Source organism: Trichechus manatus, unplaced genomic scaffold (genome assembly GCF_000243295.1).
Source record: "Trichechus manatus latirostris isolate Lorelei unplaced genomic scaffold, TriManLat1.0 scaffold00135, whole genome shotgun sequence".
NCBI classification, from domain to species: domain Eukaryota; kingdom Metazoa; phylum Chordata; class Mammalia; order Sirenia; family Trichechidae; genus Trichechus; species Trichechus manatus.
The window spans coordinates 2289664-2312141 of record NW_004444071.1 but is presented as its reverse complement, the minus strand read 5'-3'; the positions used below and the strand labels follow the sequence as shown (position 1 = coordinate 2312141).

The window sequence follows — 22478 nt, the reverse complement described above, 5'->3', positions numbered from 1 at the left end:
AAGTAGAGGGTCAGTGAAAAAAGAGGAAGACCCTCAATGAGATGGATTGACACAGTGGCTGTAACAATGGGCTCAAAAATAGCAATGAATGTGAGAATGGTGCAGGACCAGGCAGTGTTTCGTTCTGTTGTACAGAATCGAAACCAACCCAACAGTTCCTAACAACGATAATCTTTACAGAAGCAGACTGCCACATCTTTCTCCCTTGGAGCAGCTGATGGGTTCAAACGGCTAACCTTTTGGTTAGCAGCCGAGGGCTTAACCGCTGCACCGTCAGGGCTCCTTTGACACATAGTAGGGGCTCAGAAATGAATGTATCAATGAATCATCCATCAGTTTATCCCTGTTGTTATTTTTAGTTGCAGTCAAATTGATTCCAACTCATGGGAACCCCAAGCGTGCAAAACAGAACTGCGCTTTATTAGGTTTTCAAGGGTGTAACTTTTTGGACGAGATCACCAGGTCTTACTCCTGAGATGCCTTTGGGTATGCTTGAACCTCCAAACTTCTGGTTGGTACTCCAGCACTTAACCATCTGTGCCACCCAGAGACTCCCTAACAGGTTTCTAATCTTAAATGTATGCTCTTTTCAGGAAAAAAACATAATAGGGATAACAGAAAGCAATATTTTAACAATAACTAGTAAGCCAGTTGCTGCTGAGTTGATTCTGACTAATCATGACCCCATGTGGATCAGAGTAGAACTGTGCTTCATAGGGTTTTTAGTGGGTGATTTTTTGGAAGTAGATCACCAGGCCTTCCTTCCAAGGTGCCTCTGGGTGGACTTGAACCTTCAAACTTTCAGTTAGCAGCTGAGTATGTTAACCATTTGCACCATCCAGAGACTCCATTTAGCACCATTTAAATGATCCTTCTTTCAGAATGAATAAAATACTGCTTAATGTTTCCTAATTTTGGATCATGTAATTATAGGAACACATGATTGAGAACAGTTGTTTTTGTTGAATTGGGTAGACACTAATTTTAAACACTCAAGGATAAGGCATATTAGTAAGACCTGTGTATTAGAGCCTCAACTATAACCCAAATTTTCATGATAACTCTAAAAAAACACCACATATCGTATTGGTCTCTTCCAGTCTGGAGCAAAGGAGAGTGAAAAAACCCAAAAACTCAAGGGAGTAATTAGTCCAAAGGACTAATGGACCACATGAACCACAGCCTACATGACCCTAAGACCAGGAGAAGTAGATGGTGCCTGGCTACCTCTACCGACCGCTCTTACTGGGATTGCAACAGAGGGTCCCGGACAGAGAGGGAGAAAACGTAGAACAAAAGATTAAATTCACAGAAAAGACCAGACTTACTGGTCTGACAGAGAATGGAGGAACCCCTGAGACTATGACCCTGAGACACCCATCTGACCTGGAAATGAAGTTGTTCCTGGAGACTACCTTCCAGCCAAACAACAGACAAGCCCATAAAATAAAAATAACACCTCAGAGGAATGTGCTCCTTAGAACAATCAGTTATGAGACCAAAAGGGCAATATTTGCCGAAAAGCACAGATGAGAAGCCAGGAAGCAGTAGAAAATCAGGACGAAAGGCAATGGGGAACCCAGGGCAGAAATGGGGAGAGTGCTGACACATTGTGGGGAATAGAGTCAAGGCCATAAAACACTTTATGTACAAACTATTGAATGGGAATCTAAGTTGCTCTGTAAACTTTCACTTAATGCACACACACACGCACACACATACACACACACGCATGCACAGACACACACACACTCATGCACACACACACACACACACACACACACACATGCACATATCAATTTTTTGGAAAACCCTCAAAATGAAAACCATCACGAACTTCCAAAAAGCTACTTCAGAGAATATCTATGACAGTTTACAGCTAATTCTATTCCAGAAAAACAAATCTCCTAGTATGCTACTGAAAAGAGAAGCATCTTCAAAGCTTCTAATGGAGATTAGTCTTATGTATACATTGTGCGAGAAGGAGATAAAGACCACTGAGAAGGATTCAATGGAGGAGACAAGGAAGTTAAGTGTTGCTATCGGCTGTTTAATGATAATGTGTGACTCTTTTGCCTAAATTTAGTCATAGTTCTGAGATTTTAAATATATTCATCTTTGTATTAATGTATGCCCACATCTCAGAAACTGTATTTATACCTATATCTGTTGCCACAGAGTCAATTCTGACTCATAGCGACTCTCTAAGACAGAGTAGATCTGCCCCATAGGGTTTCCAAGGCTGTAGTCTTTATGGAGCAGACTGCCACATCTTTCTCCTGCGGAGTGGCTAGTGGGTTCAAACTGCCAACCTTTTAGTTAGCGGCCAAGTGCTTAACCACCTCACCACCACGGCTCCTTATACCTACACCTATATCCATATCATCATTTACATTATCTATGTTCTTCTTTTCTTACTGAATTGAATCTTAGACCATATATCAATTATCATCAAGAAGTTGCTACATTATGTAAAGTTGGCAGGAGGGTCATGCAGATTCTGAAAATGTGGCATCACAACGCTTCTCTCTTATTTTTTTCTATTAAGTTTACTCAAATCAAAGATAACCTAAATGGGTTTTGTACGAAATCAAAAACCCTTCCCTTTAGCTCTTGACAAGAAAATACGAACCTCTTCCTGTTCTATGACTATACTAGTGACATTTTGACTTTCCTGGCTTTTCAGTTTCTAAACCTCTGATGCGTTGAACCTCCTGCTTTCTCTTCTCTGGCTTCTGCATCCAATTAATTGGGAAGTTTGGCAATTCTCTCTCCTCAGTGTAAGCTAACACCTGCTCTTTCTTTAAGACGTTCTCCCAAACATATTCAAACATTATCACCTCCTCTTTGTTGAACTCTCAAGTCTGACTGGCCCCCCTTCTTTATTATTCCATAATACTTTGTGGATGCGCATTTTATCATTGAACTTGCCACACTGTGTTACAATCATTGGCAGTAAGGTTTTCCTAGGGCAGTGGTTCTCAAATGTTGCCACATATTAGAATCATAAATACTTCATTGAAAACCAATTAAACTAGACTCTCTGGGGGAGGTAACACCCAGGCAAGTTATTTTTAAAAGTAGAACTTCCCAAATTTTAATGTGCATGCAGTTCACATGGGTCTCTTATTAAAATGCAGATTTTGATTCAGTATGTCTGGAGTGGGCCCAAATTCTGCATTTCTAACATGCTTCCAGGTGACACAGATGTTGCTTATGCTAAATCATCTTCAGGTTGCCCCCAAATGGTTATATACTTTAGAAAAAAAAATCTGTATCTATGTCTATGTCTATACCTATACCTATAACCAAAAAACGGATTGCCATTGAGTTGATTCCTACTCATAATGACCCCATGTATGTCAGAGTAGAACTATGCTCCATAGGATTTTCAATGGTGATTTTTCTGAAGTAGATTGCCAGGCCTTTCTTCCAAAGCACCTCTGGGTGGTCTCGAACTGCCAACCTTTTTGTTAGCAGCCGAGTGCTTAACTGCTGGTGTCACCCAGGGGTCTACTTATACCTATGTCCGTACCTACACCTATATCATGTCTATCTTAAGCTCACAAAACTCTTTACCAATACAGGACTACTCCTACACCCTGTTCCATGCATACCACCACCTTGTTAGGGGAGTAGAGTTGTTGAGATTGTCTCATAAATCAGAATTTGGTTAGTCAGTATTTCAGCTATAATTGACCTTCGTCACTTTTCTTCTCACTAAGCGCATCTCTTCCAACCCTGCCTTTGCCATGTTTTTTCACTCACCTTACTGGCCGCGGAACTCAGTCGGATGCTGAGGAGCACTAAGGCAGGAGGAGAAAGGTCTCACTGCCGTGGCTTGTGCTTCAGCTTTAAAGTATGACCTTGTTTGTTCACTTCATTGCCACTCTAGCCTCCAGACTCCACCTTCGGCTGTTTCTGAGGTACGCATGTAACCTCCCTCTTCTCTCCCTCCTACGCCCAAGGGCCCTTGGCTCCTCACAGCCATTCTCACATTTCCTGCCCCACCATCATCACTGAACAATCAATCTGAACAAATCAACACAAATACAAATATAAATAGGCTAAAACGTAAAAAATTCTTCAATATATCCTTCTTATTTAAGTGCTATTTGCTCGGCAGCGATGTTTTATGTCAGTCTGTGCATTATTTTTCCTCAGTTAACACTTCTAGCCATTGCATTTACAGATCAATCTTTTCAGGTGCAGGGCCCAGGGATAGGCCCTAAGTAATGATTATTTAATAGGGTTAATAGCACAGTTGGAGACCTGGTGGCACAGTGGTTAAGAGTTGGGCTGCTAACCAAAAGGTTGCAGTTTGAATCCACCAGCCACTCCTTGGAAACCCTACAGGGCAATTCTACTCTGTCCTATAGGGTCGCTATGAGTCGGAATCGACTCGACGGCAACGGGTTTGGTTGGTTTTAGTTTTAATGGCACAATCAAAGGTTCTATTAGCCTATGTACATCTTCATATGTCAACCTAACTACAGTCCCATGGTTCCCAAAGTGTGCAATGAGGCACCTTGGGTGCACTAGGGAACTCATAGGGGCACTGTGCAATATTAAAATTTTGAGGGAAATACAGTAAAACTTGACTTCTGTCAGACACCTTAGGAATGTCTAGCTCAAGGTAGTTTATAGTCCCAACAGTAGGTGGTGCTACAATCTTTTCGATTATGTTATATATTTATGAAGCCTGGTTTTCCAGTTGTGATAAAAAGCAAGTATAGTACAAAAATCAATGTGGAAAAGAAAATGAGGGTGGTGATGTCCAATCTGATTGAGAAGCTGTGCAGTGCCAAATAGGCACACACATTCCATTTGTAAGTAACTGTATTTATTTAGAAATGAGATTAAAAAATATATTTTTTCTGTCCATTTACATGTATTATTTTTTCAAATGGCTACCAAGTTGTTCCACCACCCATGTGTCAGTTTGTCACGCTGTGGTGGCTTGCATGTTGCTGTGATGTTGGAAGCTATGCTACTGATGTTTCAAATACCAGCAGGGTCCCCCGCAGTGGTTTCAGTGGATTTTCCAGACTAAGAGTAGGAAAAAAAGCCTGGTGATCTACTTCTTCTGAAAGTCAGCCAAAGAAAACCCTATGGATCACCCCAGAGCATTGCCTGAAATACGACACAGGGCTGTGCTACATTTCGTTTTCTTGTACGTGGGGTCGCCATGAGCGGAGCTGACTTGAGGGCACTACCAACAGCACTAAGTTGTTAGAACATGAATACTTGTTGGGAGCTAACTACTTAATACGTGCAGCTGTTATGTATTTCTTTTGCGCGCTGTGAAAATATTTATTGAGACTTTAAGGGCACTATGAACTGAGAAAGTTTTGGGACCTCTGCTATAGACTGATCCTTTTGTCAGCTGATGACACATAACTCTAAAGACTCACTTGGGAAAATGTCTTATCAACAGTGCAAGAACACCTCTTCCACACAGCTAATGTAGCCATGTTGCAACTATGACAATTTCAAATATTGCCCTTGACTTTTTTTCTCTAGCTAATAACTCTCTTGTAGTCCTGGTGGTGCAGTGTTTAAGAGTTTGGCTGCTAACCAAAAGGTCGGCAGTTTGAATCCACCAGCTGCTCCTTGGAAACCCTATGGGAGCAGTTCTGCTCTGTCCTACAGGGTTGCTATGAGTTGGAAGCGACTCAACGGCAACAGGTTTGTTTTTTCCGGTGTTACTCTCTTATGTGTTATGATTTCAAGGGGGTGAGGGGTTAGCAGGGAGGGGAAGATGACAGTGAGGTAAAGGAATTTATCTAGCTGCCAATAAAATATCCAAGTACAGCTAATCAAGTCAAAGTTGCGGTTTTGAAGGGATTTTTGCATTCTCTGCATTTTCTACTCGCTGAGAAATTCTTTAATTACCCCATTTTACTTTTGCAATAACATAAAAAGCAATATTCCACTTGAATGCATTACAGATTGATTTACTAGAGCATAGGCAATAGATTTTTCGCCAATAGCGATAACTGCTTTGTGCACCTACTGTGTGCCAGCTACTACGGCTTAAACTACATTGCAGCTCCACGAGGTAGGCGTTGCTGTGCACTTTTTCTAGATGAAGAAACTGAAGACTGGAAAGGTTAATAACCTGCCCGGAGCCACACAACTAGCAATTGGCAGCACTGCTACGCAGTCTCGGATCTGCTTGAGTCTACAGCCCACAACTTTTCCCCATGGCAGTATTACCTCTCCCGATTACAACTGTAAAACCGACTCTTATGCGGTTTTATCCATTGTTGTTTCTAGTATCCTGAAATATACTGGTCTTCTTTAGAAATACGTGGTGGTATTGTTTTTACGTAAAATGGCATCACAGTTTGAGAAAGAAAGCAGAAAAGAAAAAGGTGGGATCAATTTATGTAGACAGAGCACTTTTTAAAACTCAATCTTCTATGACAATACTATTTATGTTATAAAAAGCGCTTTAAAGATTATAAAATTATTCTTTTTTTTAAACAACTAGAACTCTATTGACTTAGTGTTATTTAGACTTCGCAAAGGAAATAGAGTAAAGGACAAGTAAGTGAACTGTCTTTTTTCATTTTTTGTGGTCACAACTTGTGAATTTCCCAGCAAATACACGGCCAGATCCTTTGGAATCTATGTTGATGTTCACCCCGACACTGAATACTTCCTCTCCTACTTTATTCTGCATTAATAATTCACTTCATTGGAACAATGCCTCGTTACCTCAGCCCAAACCACGAACCGCACTCCTTCATTTACAGTGGGAAATACTTAAAAAGAATATTTGCACACAGTTACTCAGGGATAATTGATCACATATTGAAGTATGAACATGCTGCCCTTGGAATATGCAAAATTTGTTATTTACATGATATCCTAATAAGAGATGTTTGAAAATCATAGCTGTAATCATAAACCAAGGTATTTTATCATCTATAGTATAATGTTTCGTCCCAGTGTGTCTATGAAGAGAGTTAGGTCAATTATTTTTCCCTTCAACACCACATTAGGAAACATAGAACTAAAAAGCACAAACCTGTATCCCTGTTTTTGCTTTTACATGTTTGTGGTATGCAGATATTCTGCAGCAAGAATGGAGCTGATGATAAAATTTCAGTGAAACTCCCCATGTCAATATAACCAAGCTCTGTTTCCCTGACTCAGCTCCAGTAATCTGTAGGGGCAATAATAGCAATGCCTCCTCACTCTACTTTCTGGAGACAATAAAATGGTCAGATGATATCTGGAAATAGCACTTTCACCTAACCATGTTTCTCTTTTGTAAACTCGGCCACAATTAAATCCTAAGATTTTGAATTACCTGGCTCATGCCTATTATTTGAGACAAGAAGAAATAGCAGCAGCAGCAGCAACAGCCAAATCTAAGGCAGCGGTGGGTTGTGAGCACAAAGGGCTCCATTTGGTCTGAGAATGAGTGGCGTTGTAAGGAGCAGAGTAACGAAATAGTTACTTTGAACCTGGCCAACCGACTAAAGCTTAGAATGTTTGCTCTCAGAATGAGAAAAAGGAACTTTCCATTCTTTGCAGCCTAATTGCTCTGTGCCTATTTTTAATACGCCCCACTTTATAGAATAGCTGGACCACATTTTTCAAGCTCAATAAAAATTAAAGGATTTATGATAATCCTATTCGGATGGTTGTGGGCGTTTCATTTTCAACTGGAGCATTTTCTCTTTCTTTGTTGCTGTGCTAACATTTCTCAGCTTCTTGCTACAGTCTTCTTCCAGAAACTACTCAAGTGCAAAAAAAAAAAAAAAAAAAAGTCTTACCACATAAGCAACAATTTTTTACTGTATCGGGGAATATAGTTCACATCCTCCCCATCTATTTCTAGAAGTAACTTCTTCAGGCTTTTAAAACCAGAACGTCAAAGTGCCCCAAGAAATCCTACCTTGCCCACATACTGATAATCGGATCCCGTGTATTCCTCCAGGAGAAAGAACTGGTTCCACATCCAGCTCCTTTTCGAACGGTTCAGCTCATTTTTGCTGTTTCCAGAGAGCTCCAGGGCCCTTTTCTTTGCCGGCAAACCGCTAGTCCTCTTAGCTAATGAAGTTGAGAGAGTTGGGTAGGGCTGACCAACCCAAAAAAGCAATAAGAAGTACCGATAAGTTCTCATGCTGATGACACAGTCGAGGCTCTGGGTAGTGACTGGTCCTCTTCCTGAAGTTCCTTCGTTCACTGCACTGTATCCAGCCTCATTCCTCCTTCCTTCCTTAATGTTCTTTGCTTGGCTCTCAGAGGATATCTGGAAAGAGTAATAACATATCAAGCATTTTTAGAGATGCTTAAAATTCAGTGTGAGAGCAAATAAGCTGGAGAAAGAGGACAGACATTTGAATAGCAAAAAAAAAAAAAAAAGTTGGCTATCAATTTTGAAATGAGGAAAACCCGTCTTTCAGATGTGCTAAATGGAAGGGGTGTGTGAATAGGAAGCTGCTGTTTCCTTTCTCCTTTCCGATCACTTAAAGATCTACTTTAAGTAATAGTCTTGCGATAGGTCACTATGCCGCAATGGGATTATTTCACTAATTCTTGTGGGCTGAGATCTGGTTAGAAGAAATGAGTTTGTGTGTCTGATTCTATTTGCATGTTTATCCTCCTGAGCAAGTCTAAGGCAAAGACTATCACAGACCATTTCAGTTCAATTGAAATAATGTTGAAATTTCACTAGAAGGTACTGAGATAGACTAGGCATGAGTCAGGGCAGAGCCTATTCTTCACACTCTGCTGCAGAGAGATGCTGTGCTAGAATGGTTCCGGGTCAAATACGGTTGGAAAAGACCCCATGTCTTCTCTCCTGAAAGCATATTAGCATATGGAAGTTTCTGTGACATTTTGCAATGAAGATGATGAGAAGATTATATTTAACTCAGCATTTCCCAAACTCATTCAGGAAAGTACTTTTCCTTATAAGACCTAATAACACAACACAAGAACCAGTTGTTGTTGAGCTGACACCGACTCATGGTGACCCCATGTATGTCAGCGTAGAACTGAGCTCTATCGGGTTTTTAATGGCTGATTTTCGGTAGTTCGCCAGGCCTTTCTTCTGAGACACCTGTGGGTGGAATCAAACCTTTAACCTTTCTGTTAGTAGCAGAACATTTTAATTGTTTGTACTACCTAGGGACTCCTTTTTTTTTTTTTTCTTTTTAAAGTGGGTTAATGAACACCCTATACAATTTGTATTCAGTAGAATATAAGAATTTAATGAACACTTCTATTCAAATTTCTTTGGGAAATAACAGGCTTTTATCTCTAAATTTTACTTGTATAGTAAGCAATCAAGTATATACGTTAAAATTGGTCAAACAGTGTGTATGTAATTTTCACAGGTCCATCAAACATATCTTGATATCATAGTGAGGGCAATGGACTGCAGGATCTTCAAGAAAGTCAGCTGTTATACTTGTGGGTAATAATTTTCTATGACGAATCTTAAACCTAGCGTTTAAAAAATCCCAGGATTGCACTGCTTGACATAGATGTTCCAAATTGGTTTACTAGTTTATGCAATTAAAGTAACATATACATATATACCCTTCCTAAACTTTTCCATAATTCTCAGAAAAAAAGAATCCAACCAATCATTTACTCCTTGATCTTACTATTTGATATAGGACAATATTGTCTTAAACGATACTATAAAAATATACCAAGTGCTTTCTAATGTAGAACATAATAGTAATTGACACTGACTCCAAACAATGCAGATAAAGAAATACATTTTAGGTCATCTGACTAGTATTTTGGAGCCCTGGTGGCACAGTGGTTAAGAGCTCTACTGCTAACCAAAAGGTCGGCAGTTCAAATCCATCAGTTGCTCCTTGAAAACCCTGTGGGGCAGTTCTACTATGTTCTATAGGGTCGTTATGAGTTAGAATTGACAACAATGGGTTTGGGTTTTTTGGGATCAGTATTTTATTTTTCTCTATGTCAGAAAAGATTTGTTCACTTGGCTCCTATTATCTACAGAAAAATGTACATGTGATCATTTTTCCCCCAGCAATGAGTAATTACAGCCACGTGACTTAGTGAAAGCTTTTTGTTGGCATATATATGAAATATTTCATAGTGCTCAGCATTTTAAAATCTTCAGTTCATTAGTATGCATCTTCTTGACAGCAGGCTGGGGAAGTTGAAAATTCCACAGGTGAGTAAATTAGTACTGTGACAATTAGTCATGCTGGAAAAATGCCAGGCAACAGTATACATGTCATTATGTGGCTTTGGTACAGGTGGGGAGAGACTGATGCTCAATTAAGTGGCGATGATTCTGCTCTCCTCTCATGGATGGCGTATAGACGGGTCCGAGAGAGCATATGGAGAAAAGCTCTCTAAAGACACTCATTCACTTTTAGTAGTAAAGATGGTACTGACGTTTATTCAGTGGAAATTACATTTTTCTTGTTGCATAGACAAATCCCGCAGCGAAGAATTACACGTCTGCGGCTGCCCTGAGTGTGTGCCCCATGGTGCTGGCAGGAGCGAGGGAGGCAGAGAATGGAGGTGTCATCTGTTTAAAGACAGATTCCTAAAGGCCGTTTTAAAGAAAAATTGATCTCTGTGGGTGTTGTGTGCAAACTCTACAAGCTGTTGTCACTTGAATATTAAATATTAGTTCTTTTTAATATCACAGATACCAAAATGCCACATATTTCTTTCCTTCTTTTGTTTTGCTTATTAATGAGCTTTTAAAGTGATGCAAATTTAAGCAAGATTTCCAAGTACACTATAGCATCTAGTTCTGCTATAACCCAGTTCTTTTTGTCTCAGCTTCACAGGGTACGTCCTTAGTAAAAACTCAGTATGCAAAAATGAATCATTAGAATCCACACATATTTGACCTTAGCTTTTTAGAGGGATGAATTTCTCTGTGAAATTCTATAGTTAAAAAAAAACAAACCTCTAAACTGTTGAATATGTAGCTTAGCACTTCACATTTAGTACTTCTTGATAGATGGGATTGAATAATGGTCATCAACTCTGGAGCCAGACTGTCTGGGTTTAAAATCCAGGCTCTCCCCCTTAGTCACTGCGACCTTGGGAAAATTACTTAATCTCACTGTACCTCAGTTTCTTCTTCTGCAAATGGGGATAATTATAGTATCTTCCTCATAGTGTATTGGGAGCATGAAATGAGTTATTACAAGCAAAGCACTTAGAACAGGGCCTGGCACTTAGCACAAGCTTAATGTGTTGACTGTTATTATTATTGTCATCACTACCATTATAGTTATTATCATTTATGTTGCATGTACAGAATCCATCCATAACACTCTGCAAAAGTCTGCAAAAGGCAGCATCAAAAACCAAACCAAACCTGTTGCCGTTGAGTCGATTTCGACTCGTAACAACCCTATAGGACAGGATAGATCTGCCTCATAGGGTTTTCTAGGCTGTAATCTTTATGGGAGCAGATCGCTAGGTCTTCTCTCCGGATGAGCGGCGGCTGATGAGTTTGAACTGCTAACCTTTTGGTTAGCAGCCGAGCTCTTAACCACTGTGCCACTAGGGCTCCAAAGGCGGCTTATGTTAACAAAAAAAAAAGTCAGGAAGCATTTCCAAGCCAAGACAAAATTCTTTTAAAATTAAAGAATCGAAGTGTTTTAACAATCAGAATGACTTCATCTGCAAATTGTTCTGCTTTGTGACTTCAGTTCAGTATTTAACAGTAATGGTTTAGAAGTAAAGAAAGCAGAGGATACCCTGTGCCTCAGCATCACTGTTTGCATGAGAACAAAGAATAGGGGCAAAAAGGAAAGTCCATGGGAAGATGGACTCATTCATAGAATGTGTGCCTTTTTTTTCCTTTCCGTTTTGTTATGTGAAGGCTTTAAAAATCACTTTTATTCAGGTGAAAAAAACTCAGAACTAGCTTCAGCTTACTAATTTTACCCTTGTAAAAATAGTATGGGACAAACATATGTCTTCTTGTAATTCGTATACTTACATTATTCTATTAATATATCAGATAAGAATTTGTTATAGTTAAAATGAATGAAAGGCGCCCTGGTGGCACAATGGTTAAGCAGCCGGCTGCTAACGGAAAGGTTGGCAGTTGGAACCCACTAGCCTGCTCAGCGGGAGAAAAGACTTGGTGATCTGCACCCATAAGGACTACAGCCATGAAGATCCTCTGGGGCAGATCTACTCTGTCCTATAGGGTTGCTGTGAGTTGGAATTGACTCAACGGCACACAACAACAACTACAAAAATGAATGACATACATATTTTAGATTTTACTTCATGTAAAAAAGTGTAATGGAAAAAAAAAAAAAAGGTGACACACTCCAAGCATGACCTTACATGCAAAAAGCAGGGTTGTTAAGTGCTGAATGACCATGAGTTTAATCAAACAAAGGGAGGAAAGGGACCAGGAGCAGCACAACTTGGAGGTATGAGGGACCGCTTGTTGGCTTCTGAGCAGCCAGCGTACAAGAGAACCACATGGCAAGTAGTCTCAGAGGTGGCGGATTACTCTGTAGACACCAGGAAGAAACCAAAATGACAAAGAAGTAAGGGCATAGATAGATACTGAATTTTAAAATAGCAGGCTTGGTTATTCAATCGGGAAATAACCAGAAGATTAGGTACTGGGAGGGGAAAGAAAGCAAAACACTCCCCTCGTCCCATCCAGTCGTGGCATGAGAGCAAACCAATTAGAAACATCAAAAACTCTATGAACATAGAATTGGAACTGCCTGATTACAGCCTAATGACAGTTTAGCAACGGACTTAAAAAATGGTTTAATAGACTATGTCTCTACTTTTTATGTTCTTTATGTTGGGATCTGGGTTTTTATGGGAAGTTTCTATTTTCTATAAGCAATCGTTATTTTCTAATATTTGATATGCAAAAGTGGTTGATCTAGAAAAATAGTTTGAATCTCTGCAGAAGCCTTATTTTAGTGATGTGTAGAAGGTAATTAAGATGTTTATGGATAGTGGGGCAAGGCACACACAGCATTGATAATTGCACACTTTGAAAAATTATTTGCCTGGCAGCCAATATACATATATACTTCAATCTTCACAAGAGTACACAGTCAAGTCCAGTTTTATTTAATGCATGCCATTGAGGAGGAGACTGGGCCTCATTAATTCAGGTTCTACCAATTTAGAATAAGTGATAATTAATGCAGAAGCTGCGCTGAAGTTTTCCTTTGATTAGCAAAGCCTTGTTCCTTAGATTACTGGAAATTAGTAGTGTAAAAATATTTCATAGGGATGTATAGAATGAGAAGACAAATCATAGTGTCTTCAAGTTCCCTCAAGTACATTGGAATCACCTTTTATTTGCAAATAATTAACATGCTAATTAGAAAATTTCTCTGTTGACTGAATTGTTTCTCCAGTGACTTATGTTTGGTAACATTTTGAATGACTCAACTGTATTATCTGGTTTGAGATGCTGATTCTATTACACTATTTGCAGACAAACAAATAAGTAAATATTAGATTTGAAAGCAGTATAATTACTTTAAAGTTTTAGAATTCAGACTTGGCATACATTTGTTCTGGCGTTCTTGATTAATTCTAATCAGTGCAATCTTACTATAATGTTATCGAGGCTTACAATTAAACCAAGCACGTTCATTCTTTGGTATCCAGAGCCTTAGTTTTGTCATTGAAAACACAGCAAGCATTTAGTCAAGCGGCATTATTAATATACTTTAACCAAATGCCATAGTAAGCGAATGTTTAAAAATCTATTATGAAATCGTTTCTTTAAATAAATGTCATGCGTATAAGCACTAATGGAGCACAACTACCACAGCCTCCACCAGACTGAGTCCAGCACAACCAGCGGGTGCCCAGCTACCACCACTGACTGCTCTGACAGGGATCACAACAGAGGGTCCTGGACAAAGCTGGAAGGAAAAGTAGAACAAAATTCTAACTCACAAAAAAACTTACTGGCCTGACAGAGACTGGAGAAACCTCGAGAGTATGGCCCCGCAGACACTCTTTTAGCTCAGTAATGATGTCACTCCTGAGGTTCATCCTTCAGCCAAAGATTAGACAGGCCCAGGGGCAAGGACTAGAAGGCAGGAGGCGACAGGAAAACTGGTAATAGGGAACCCAAGGTTGAGAAGGGAGAGTGTTGACACGTTGTGGGGTTGGTAACCAATGTCACAAAACAATATATGTACTAATTATTTAATGAGAAGCTAGTTTGTTCTGTGAACTTTCATCTAAAGTACAATAATAAAAACAAACAAACAAAAATGCTATGTATTTAGTACATAGAACTTTGCCAGGAGTCCCTGGGTGGTGCAAACGGTTAAGCACTTGACTACTAGCCTAAAGGTTGGCGGTTTGAACCCACCCAGAGGCGCTTTGGAAGACAGGCCTGGTGATCTGCTTCTGAAAGGTCACAACCTTGAAAATCCTATGGAGCTGTTCTACTCTGCACACATGGGGTTGCCATGAGTTGGAATCGACTGGACGGCAACTAACAACAACAACAGTGCTTTGCTACTCAAAGAAAACATTTCTGTAAAAATTGTCTGTACTTAAGTCCTCCTAGCCCAATGGTTTAACCCATTAGCATAGTACTTTTTAGCATATGCAAAATAAATCCCTCCTTATTAATTTTCAGTTCATTTTCTCACATTATGTCATCACTGAAGTAGACACCCGCTAGTTATTTCTGGCTGTTCAACCTCTCTCCTGGTCCTACTGCACTCCAAGTATGAGACTGAAATCTCCCTAGTCCCACATAGTCTTTGGGTGGAGTGGGGGAGGCGGGTGGTATTATTCCGTCAAAACCTAGCAAATTAAAGAAACAGAATTGTGACATCAGGCTGAGTTAAACAGTCAAGTAAAGGAGAATGTGTCTTCCTACAAGTAAATCTTTAAAAATATATGTTCTTTATTCTGTAGACTTTCACAGCCAATTAAGTTTGCTCAAGATCAATTTGCTGATCACTGAGAACCTTTGTTTTGGATAGGTTGCCACCTGCTGTGAATAAAAGTAACTCTATATAACACGGTTGATCTTCCAGAAATGGTGACATAAGGATGGAACCAATTTAAAATTTTTGGTAGGGATTTCACATGAAGTCTTCATTTCTAAACTGCCATTTCGTTTTTCTGTAAATGTCAAAGTCACTGTTGAGTAAAATTGGTTCAGTTTCCTGAGTGTAATGAACTCCACTGAAATGTGTCAAACAGCTTTGGCACCTCTCACCATGTAGCACTTTTCATGTGCCAGTGAATCATTATGGCAACAACCATCAAATGACGCCTGATTTTTTTGTAAATGTTTATATTTGTGGATAATATGCCAATCTGTTTTCAAACTGATGTATTTCCAGATGAAGCTATTTCAACAGTATTACCCTCTAAAATCATATTCTACGCATTGCATTAATGGAGATAAAACCAAATGTGTTACAGCACATAACGTGGTGTTTTATAGGTAGTTGAGGCTCAAGGAATATTTGTTGACTTGAAATACACATTTGGGACAAAAAACAAACAACAAACTTGAATCAGATGTAAAGGCTAAGTTCTTTTGTTACCTTGCAAAAATGTCTCAACTATTTAAAGGTGAAAGGCAGTACCAGGGTATGGTTAAGAGCAGACTGTCTTGTCTAGGTCTGGGCTAGAATCTCAGCCCTATCCAGCATGGACAAGTAGGGGATCAATTTGTGTCCAATTTCTTTACCTATAAAGTGAGATGGTATTACTAGTATCTGGAATCCCGGGGAGGTCCCTAGGTGGTGTAAATGGTTTGCACTCAGTTACTAACCTAAAAGGAGCCTGGGTGGCGCAAAGGGTTTGGGCTTGACTGCTAACCTAAAGGTTGATGGTGGGAACCCACCCAGCGGCTCCGTGGAGGAAAGGCCTGATGAACTGCTTCCATAAAGATTACAGCCAAGAAAACCCTATGGAAGCAGTTCTACTCTTTAACACATGGAGTTGCCATGAGTCGGGATGGACTCGATGGCAACTGGTTTATTAATAGTACCTAGCTCATAGGACTGGTGTTAGGATTAATGGAATTGATTCATATGAGGTCTTAGCTGTTAACATTAAGATGGCCACAGCTGCCTAAACTGGCAAAGGAGATCTTGTGGTTGTTGTTCGGTGCCGTGGAGTTGGTTTCGACTCATAGCGACCCCGTGTACAACAGAACAAAACACTGCCCGGTCCTGTGCCAGCCTCACGACCGTTGTTATGCTTGAGCCCACTGTTGCAGCCACTGGGTCAATCCATCTTGTTGACTGTCTTCCTGTTTTTCACTGACCCTCTACTTTACCAAAGGATAACTTAGCAGAGGTTATTGTTGGCTATCCATGGGCCACTTTTTGCCCCTTGTACAATTTTTGTTTTGACTTTTGCAATTAAAATGAAATCAGTTGCTAATCTTTAAAAATCAGTAGATCCATGTTTCTGGATTAACCTGAAACCTCAGAAGTTCTGGTGCCACTTTCATTCCTAGAGTGGAAGGAGGAGGCACGACCCCAGGAAGCCATGCAGGGGCTCTCTCTCCATCTGGGGCCTTACCATCTCACTTCCACTGGGTTTATCTTAGACCCGCTTGTTTCATTCCTTTGTGCATCCTGTCTAGCTCCTGTGGGCCTTTGAACTTGGGGATCCTGACTTTTCTCAAAAGATTTACTCATGGGAACAAAGGAGAAAAGAAAGCATTTTATACTTTTAATTAGCTATTCATGCTATGAATTTTAAACATCTTTGTAGCAGAAGATATGTTCAGGTTGCAGAAATGTATGAAAGACTTGGTTTCATATTCTCCTCTGCTTATATGTTAGTTCCCCAGCCACTATATCAATCTTTTGGACACGTAGCCATTTAAGATAATGAAGCACGAGCAAGACTGGAAGATGTCAAAACCCATTTACACATTCATGGGAATGATTTCAATGAGTTTACTCTTAACAGCTCAATGGAAGGGCAGCCTGGGAGTACTGGCTGGGAGTGGTGGGCTAGCACAAGAGAGGCACCTTAGTAGGCATGAGGGGGTTCAAGACAGATTTAATTTTATTAAATTTGCACAAGAATCCATATGGTTGGCTTTACCATTAACCAGGGAAACTTGGCACATCACAGACAATTTTTAAAGGTTTGTAGCACATAGGTTAAGTGCTCAGCTGCTATATGAAAGGTCGGCGGTTCGAACCCACCCAGTGGCTCCATGGGAGAAAGACCTGGTGATCTGCCCCCTGTAAAGACTTCAGCTAGGAAACCCTATGGGGCTGTTTAACTCTGTCACATTGGGTCACTATGAGTCGGAATCGACTTGATGGCACCCAACAACTTGTGTTATGAGGGGTGGAGACTTTTTATTTATTTTTGCTAATATAATGCCTAAGCCTTTTTATCAGCGACATGAAGTCTAATTCATAAGTAACAATACTAGTTAACATGTGCTGTGTTTCAGTCTCCAACATTTGCGGGAGAGGGTAGCTGGAAGGGTTGAACTGAAGGGTCAAAGAGAGTGGCTATAAGAGGTAGAAGAACTGAAGACAAAATGAGACCAGTCAGGAGCTGGTGTTAGGACAGTGTAATGTTTCACATTTCTGTGCCAAGGACAGTGGCTGGCATATACTAACACCAGATTAACATTTGAAAACTAAATGCATGTATAAATGAATGCCTGAATGACTGAACAGAAGATTGACTAAATGTGTGAATTAATGACTAAATGCATAATGACTCTAATAATGAGCATATAAATACCTCAAGTCCTTGAGGGTATTATCATGTTGCAGATACAGCACACGAATATTGACAATAATGGCCATGAATCATCAAGAAAAGGTCCCAATTCTCTTGAATGTTTCGTTTGAGAAGGTATGGTTATGTATACTAAATATTAGCAAAATTACTGCCAAAAGTTATTAGATTGATATTGAGAAGACTTGGGTTTTAGGTCTTATTGTCTCTTTCTTGCTGCCCATGTTATCTTGGGCAAACTACTCCACCTCTCTGAGCTTTTGTTTCTCATATATGAAATTAGGGCCAGTATGCTAATACTTGGAGCTCTGGTGGCGCAGTGGTTAAGAGCTACGGCTGCTAACCAAAAGGTCAGCAGTTCGAAACCATGAGTTGCTCCTTGGAAACCCTATGGTGCAGTTCTACCCTGTCCTATAGGGTCACCGTGAGTTGAAATCTACTCCACGGCAAGGGGTTTGGTTTGGTTTTTATGTTAATACCCAGAACAGAATAGCACGGTGTTTAGAAGTGCACTCTTGAGCTAGTTTACCTTTTTAACACCAATCACCAATACATAAGAGCCTTGAGAGGTTGGTAAGTGACTTGATACAATATGCCTCAATTTTCTCATCTTTAAATTAGGAAGAATAAACTTTTGGGGTCTCTGAGGAAGCACCTAATAAATAGCACCCCTTGTTCCCCTCCAAATTCCAAAGAAATTAAGAAACAAAGAAGCATTAGATGGAGGCCAAAATATCACCTTTATTACTAAGAAAGGCCAGGTTGAAAAGGTAGCTTAGCATCAGAGCCAAGAGGGCTTGCTGAGTAAACCCCAGAATGAGGAAGACTCCTCATAGAGTCGGGGTGCATTTTATTTTGCCCTTTCTTTGAAAAGGCAGAAATGGTTCCTACCTTCTGAGAGAAGTCTCCAATTCTACAATGCAAGGCCAAAGAGGATGCCATTCTGCTCCTACCCCTGGCCGGCTCGGGTACAGAACCTGAGGGTCTCAAGGAAGTGATCGGGAAGAATCTGTTCTAATCCTCACTAGCTAAAAAAAAAAAAAAAAAATGAATGGAGCCCTGGTGGCTCAGTTGTTAAGAGCTTGGCTGCTAACCAAAAGGTCGGCAGTTCGAATCCACCAGCCACTCCGTGGAAACCCTATGGAGCAGTTCTGCCCCATCTTATAGGGTTGCCCTGAGTCGGAATTGACTCAGTGGCAATGGGTTTGGTTTTTTGGTTAGCTAACAAAAAGTCATTAGAGACATCAGTGATCCTGAGGGCCAGCAAATCACTTAATAATTACAGACAATTCTGTACTTAAAGTTTTGCTTTTCGGAGTTATCTACAGCATCACTAGAAGGAACAAAGGATGAATAATTTAAAGAGTTTTAAGGTGAAAGGAGTTTAAAGCTTCCCTGAAAATATCTTTCACTTCAGGTCAATCAATGCATTACAGGCAAAATGAATCCTTTCCCATCCCTCCTCATCTTTCTCACTACAAACACACACACACACACACACACACACACACACACACACACACACACACACGCACGCACCACTTGGGAGTACCACAAAAAGGGATAATGACCCAGATTTTTTTATGTGCTTCAGACACTTGACTGTTAGCACTGAAAAGTCACCATGGCTATTCTCACCCACAAGGATGGTATTTACAGAGGTATTGTAATCCTTTACACCAAGCTATAAATGGGAAAGAATTATCAAAGCCCCAGGTGATGTTTAGATAGCATTGTTCACTCAATGTGTTTTATGTAACACTTTTTTTCCAGAGGATTCATAACCTAAATTAGATGCTTCTCATAATATTCTGGTGTAATAACTTAGAAGAAATTCAGTTGAATAAATATCATATAACAACTTTCCAAACAGCAAGCTTACAGGGGTACTGTAACATCCAAAGATTTATTCCCCGAGATGAACTAAAGTAGAAGAGTCCTGTGCCTCTTAACTAATTCAGACGAATGATAACTGACCATCAGATTAAACTTGTACTTGACAGAAAGACAATGTGCTTGAATGGGTTGCTGGATGTTTTATCAATTTTGATTGCCTTCATTTAAAAACTTTAATTAGAGCCTCTGTTTACTTGATTCAAACTGCGCATAAAAATCACGCAAAACAATTTAAAAGAGAATTTTAATTATAACACTAAAGAAATGCCCTTGTTCAATGTTTACTAAACACTTGCCAGAACAAGTTAATTAATACATGTTTAAATAAGTGAAAGAAGAAGAAGTGAAACAAAAAATCACATTCATCTTTTGTCAAATTTTACTTCGGTTATCAAAGAAGTTCCATTTCTGATTTAAGGATTTGCTCTGTCCCAGTGCACATGTGTAATTATAAACAATGCGGCACCGGAACACAATGGAGGCCAATGGAGAGCTAATTCCCACTGGGAGTTGTTGTTCACAATAACTGCACATTGTTTGTTGCTTGAGGTTCTGCAGCCATCAAATCAGGCGCTTTTCAGTTTTGTTCATCTATTCACGTATCCCATGGTAGAGAATCAGAATGTTCAGAGGTCACTTTTTAAATAGGTTAGTAATATAGCCTTCTAATTATTTAAAGCTACAGGAAAAATACTTTTTAATAGAGTATAATGTGTGGAAAAAGAACACTTTGATGTAATAAGTTTTTAGTTCCAATTTTTAAAAATTTATTTTATTATTTTGTTGTTGTTGAAAATATACACAGCAGAACCTACACCAATTCAACAGTTCCTACATGTACAATTCAGTGACATTGATTACATTCTTCAAGGTGTGCAACCATTCTCACCCTCCCTTTTCAGAATTGTTCCTCCGCAATTGACATAAACTCACTGCCCCGTCAGCTTCCTATCTAACCTTTCTAGTGGCTGTTGTCAATTTGATTGCACATAGATCATTCTCTAAAAAAGCACCATGTTCAAGGAAGACATTCTTTATTTAGTTCTAATTTTAATATGCCACCAACTTTTCCATTTTACTTACCTTTGTAGATTCTCCATTTCCCCCATCTATTACAGTAAACCATGATTACTTGGGTTAGTAAAGATTGATATTGGAATGCATTTGATAATCTACTAAAAAACAAAATGAAATCAATCTGGGATATGCTTGGTTAGCTCAGTAGCTTTAAGAAATACCAGAAGGAAAAGTATCCAAAATAATCTTGAGTTCTTTTGGAGAAATAAGATACACACTTCCCATTACTGGTCACTACCATTACTGAGAAAATTATTTTCATAAACAGATTAATAGGTATCTACTTTTTCTTTCTTTAAAGAGAAGACTATTTTTAAAGATTTACTTGCTAAGATATTTCATGATCTTTTTTCCGCAAACCATTCCAATGACTAACAATCTCATTCAGAAGCCTATCGGAAAAGAAACCTATTATGAATCCTGTTACACTTTGTTCCCACATTGGTGAAACTGGTGGCCAAATTTCTTAAACCATCTAAGGAGCTACAACCTGTGCAGGTCTGGAAAATGACACTGACTTTAATAGCAGGTTTCTCTTAGCCATCCTATTTGAAATTCTATTAACAGGCCTGGTTGGGCCAGATGAGAGTTGAGTTAGTGTTCTCCTAAGCTTCAATTGAATTGTTATAAAAATTAAATATGATAGACTATGTAAACATTTAGCACGTTGCCACATAAGCATCCAATAAATAATAGCCAGCATTGTTATTGTTATTGGTGCCTGCCAAGAGCTGGTCATATGCCATGTGAATGTTATGCACTGAGTTGTACCCCTTAAAAAGATATGTTGAAATCCCATTGTTGTTGTTGTTAGGTGCTGTCCAGTTGGTTCTGACTAATAGTGACACTATGTATAACAGAAGGAAACACTGCCCGGTCCTGCACCATCCTCACAATCGTTGTTATGTTTGAGCCCATTGTTGCAGCCACTGTGTCAATCCATCTCATTGAGGGTCTTCCTCTTTTTTGCTGACCCTCTACTTTACCAAGCATGATGTCGTTCTCCAGGAACTGGTCCCTCCTGATAACATGTCCAAAGTATGTGAGATGAATTCTCTCCATCCTCGCTTCCAACAAGCGCTCTTGAAAATCCTAACCCCAGGTATCTGTGAATGTGACCTTGTTTGGCATTTGGGCCTCTGAAGATGCTATCAGTTAAATTAATATGAGGTCATACTAGAGTAGGTTGGGTCCTAACCCAATCTGAGTGTTGTCCTTATAAAAGAGGAAAAGCGACTCAGACAGACAAAGGAAGGACAGTCATGTGAAAATGCATCTCCAAGCCAAGGAACATCTGGGCTACTAAAAACTGGGAGAGATGAGAAAGGATCTTCCACTTTGGAGGGAGCTTGGCCTGGCTGATGTGTCCATTTGGACTTCTAACCTCCAGAATGATGAAACAATACATTTTGTTGTTTAAAGCCATACACTTTGTGATACTTTGTTATGGTAGCCCTAGGAAAGAAGTACAGTGAGAATAGAACATGTAACAATCCGCAGTCTTTGGGCCAGTTAAGATGAGTGAAGAACAGTAAGTCAAAGTATCATAAAAGGCACCCTACTTAAAAATCAAGTTGAAACCAAACCAAACCAAACCCTTTTTGTTCTACATTTTTTTGAAAGGAAAACTTTATACCTAGAAAAAGGCATGTTTTGGTACTTGAGCATGCCACTGACTTGCTCTTGAAATTCAGTTGGCATGGGAAATAGAATTTCCTAATGTATTTTCCTAATAAAATAACCTGAAGTGCCAGCATATTTGCACACCTACC

General features: G+C 39.6%; 1 protein-coding gene across 1 annotated transcript in view; it reads right to left on the bottom strand.

The window, feature by feature from the left end:
* CDH6 (cadherin 6) overlaps window positions 1–22478 on the bottom strand; it is a 147354-nt gene that overhangs the window by 52193 nt on the left and 72683 nt on the right. The window contains exon 2 of the mRNA XM_004385218.1: window positions 7913–8269. Within this exon, the coding sequence (XP_004385275.1) occupies window positions 7913–8140 (228 nt within the window). The 5' untranslated portion in view covers window positions 8141–8269. The remainder of the gene's footprint in view (window positions 1–7912; window positions 8270–22478) is intronic.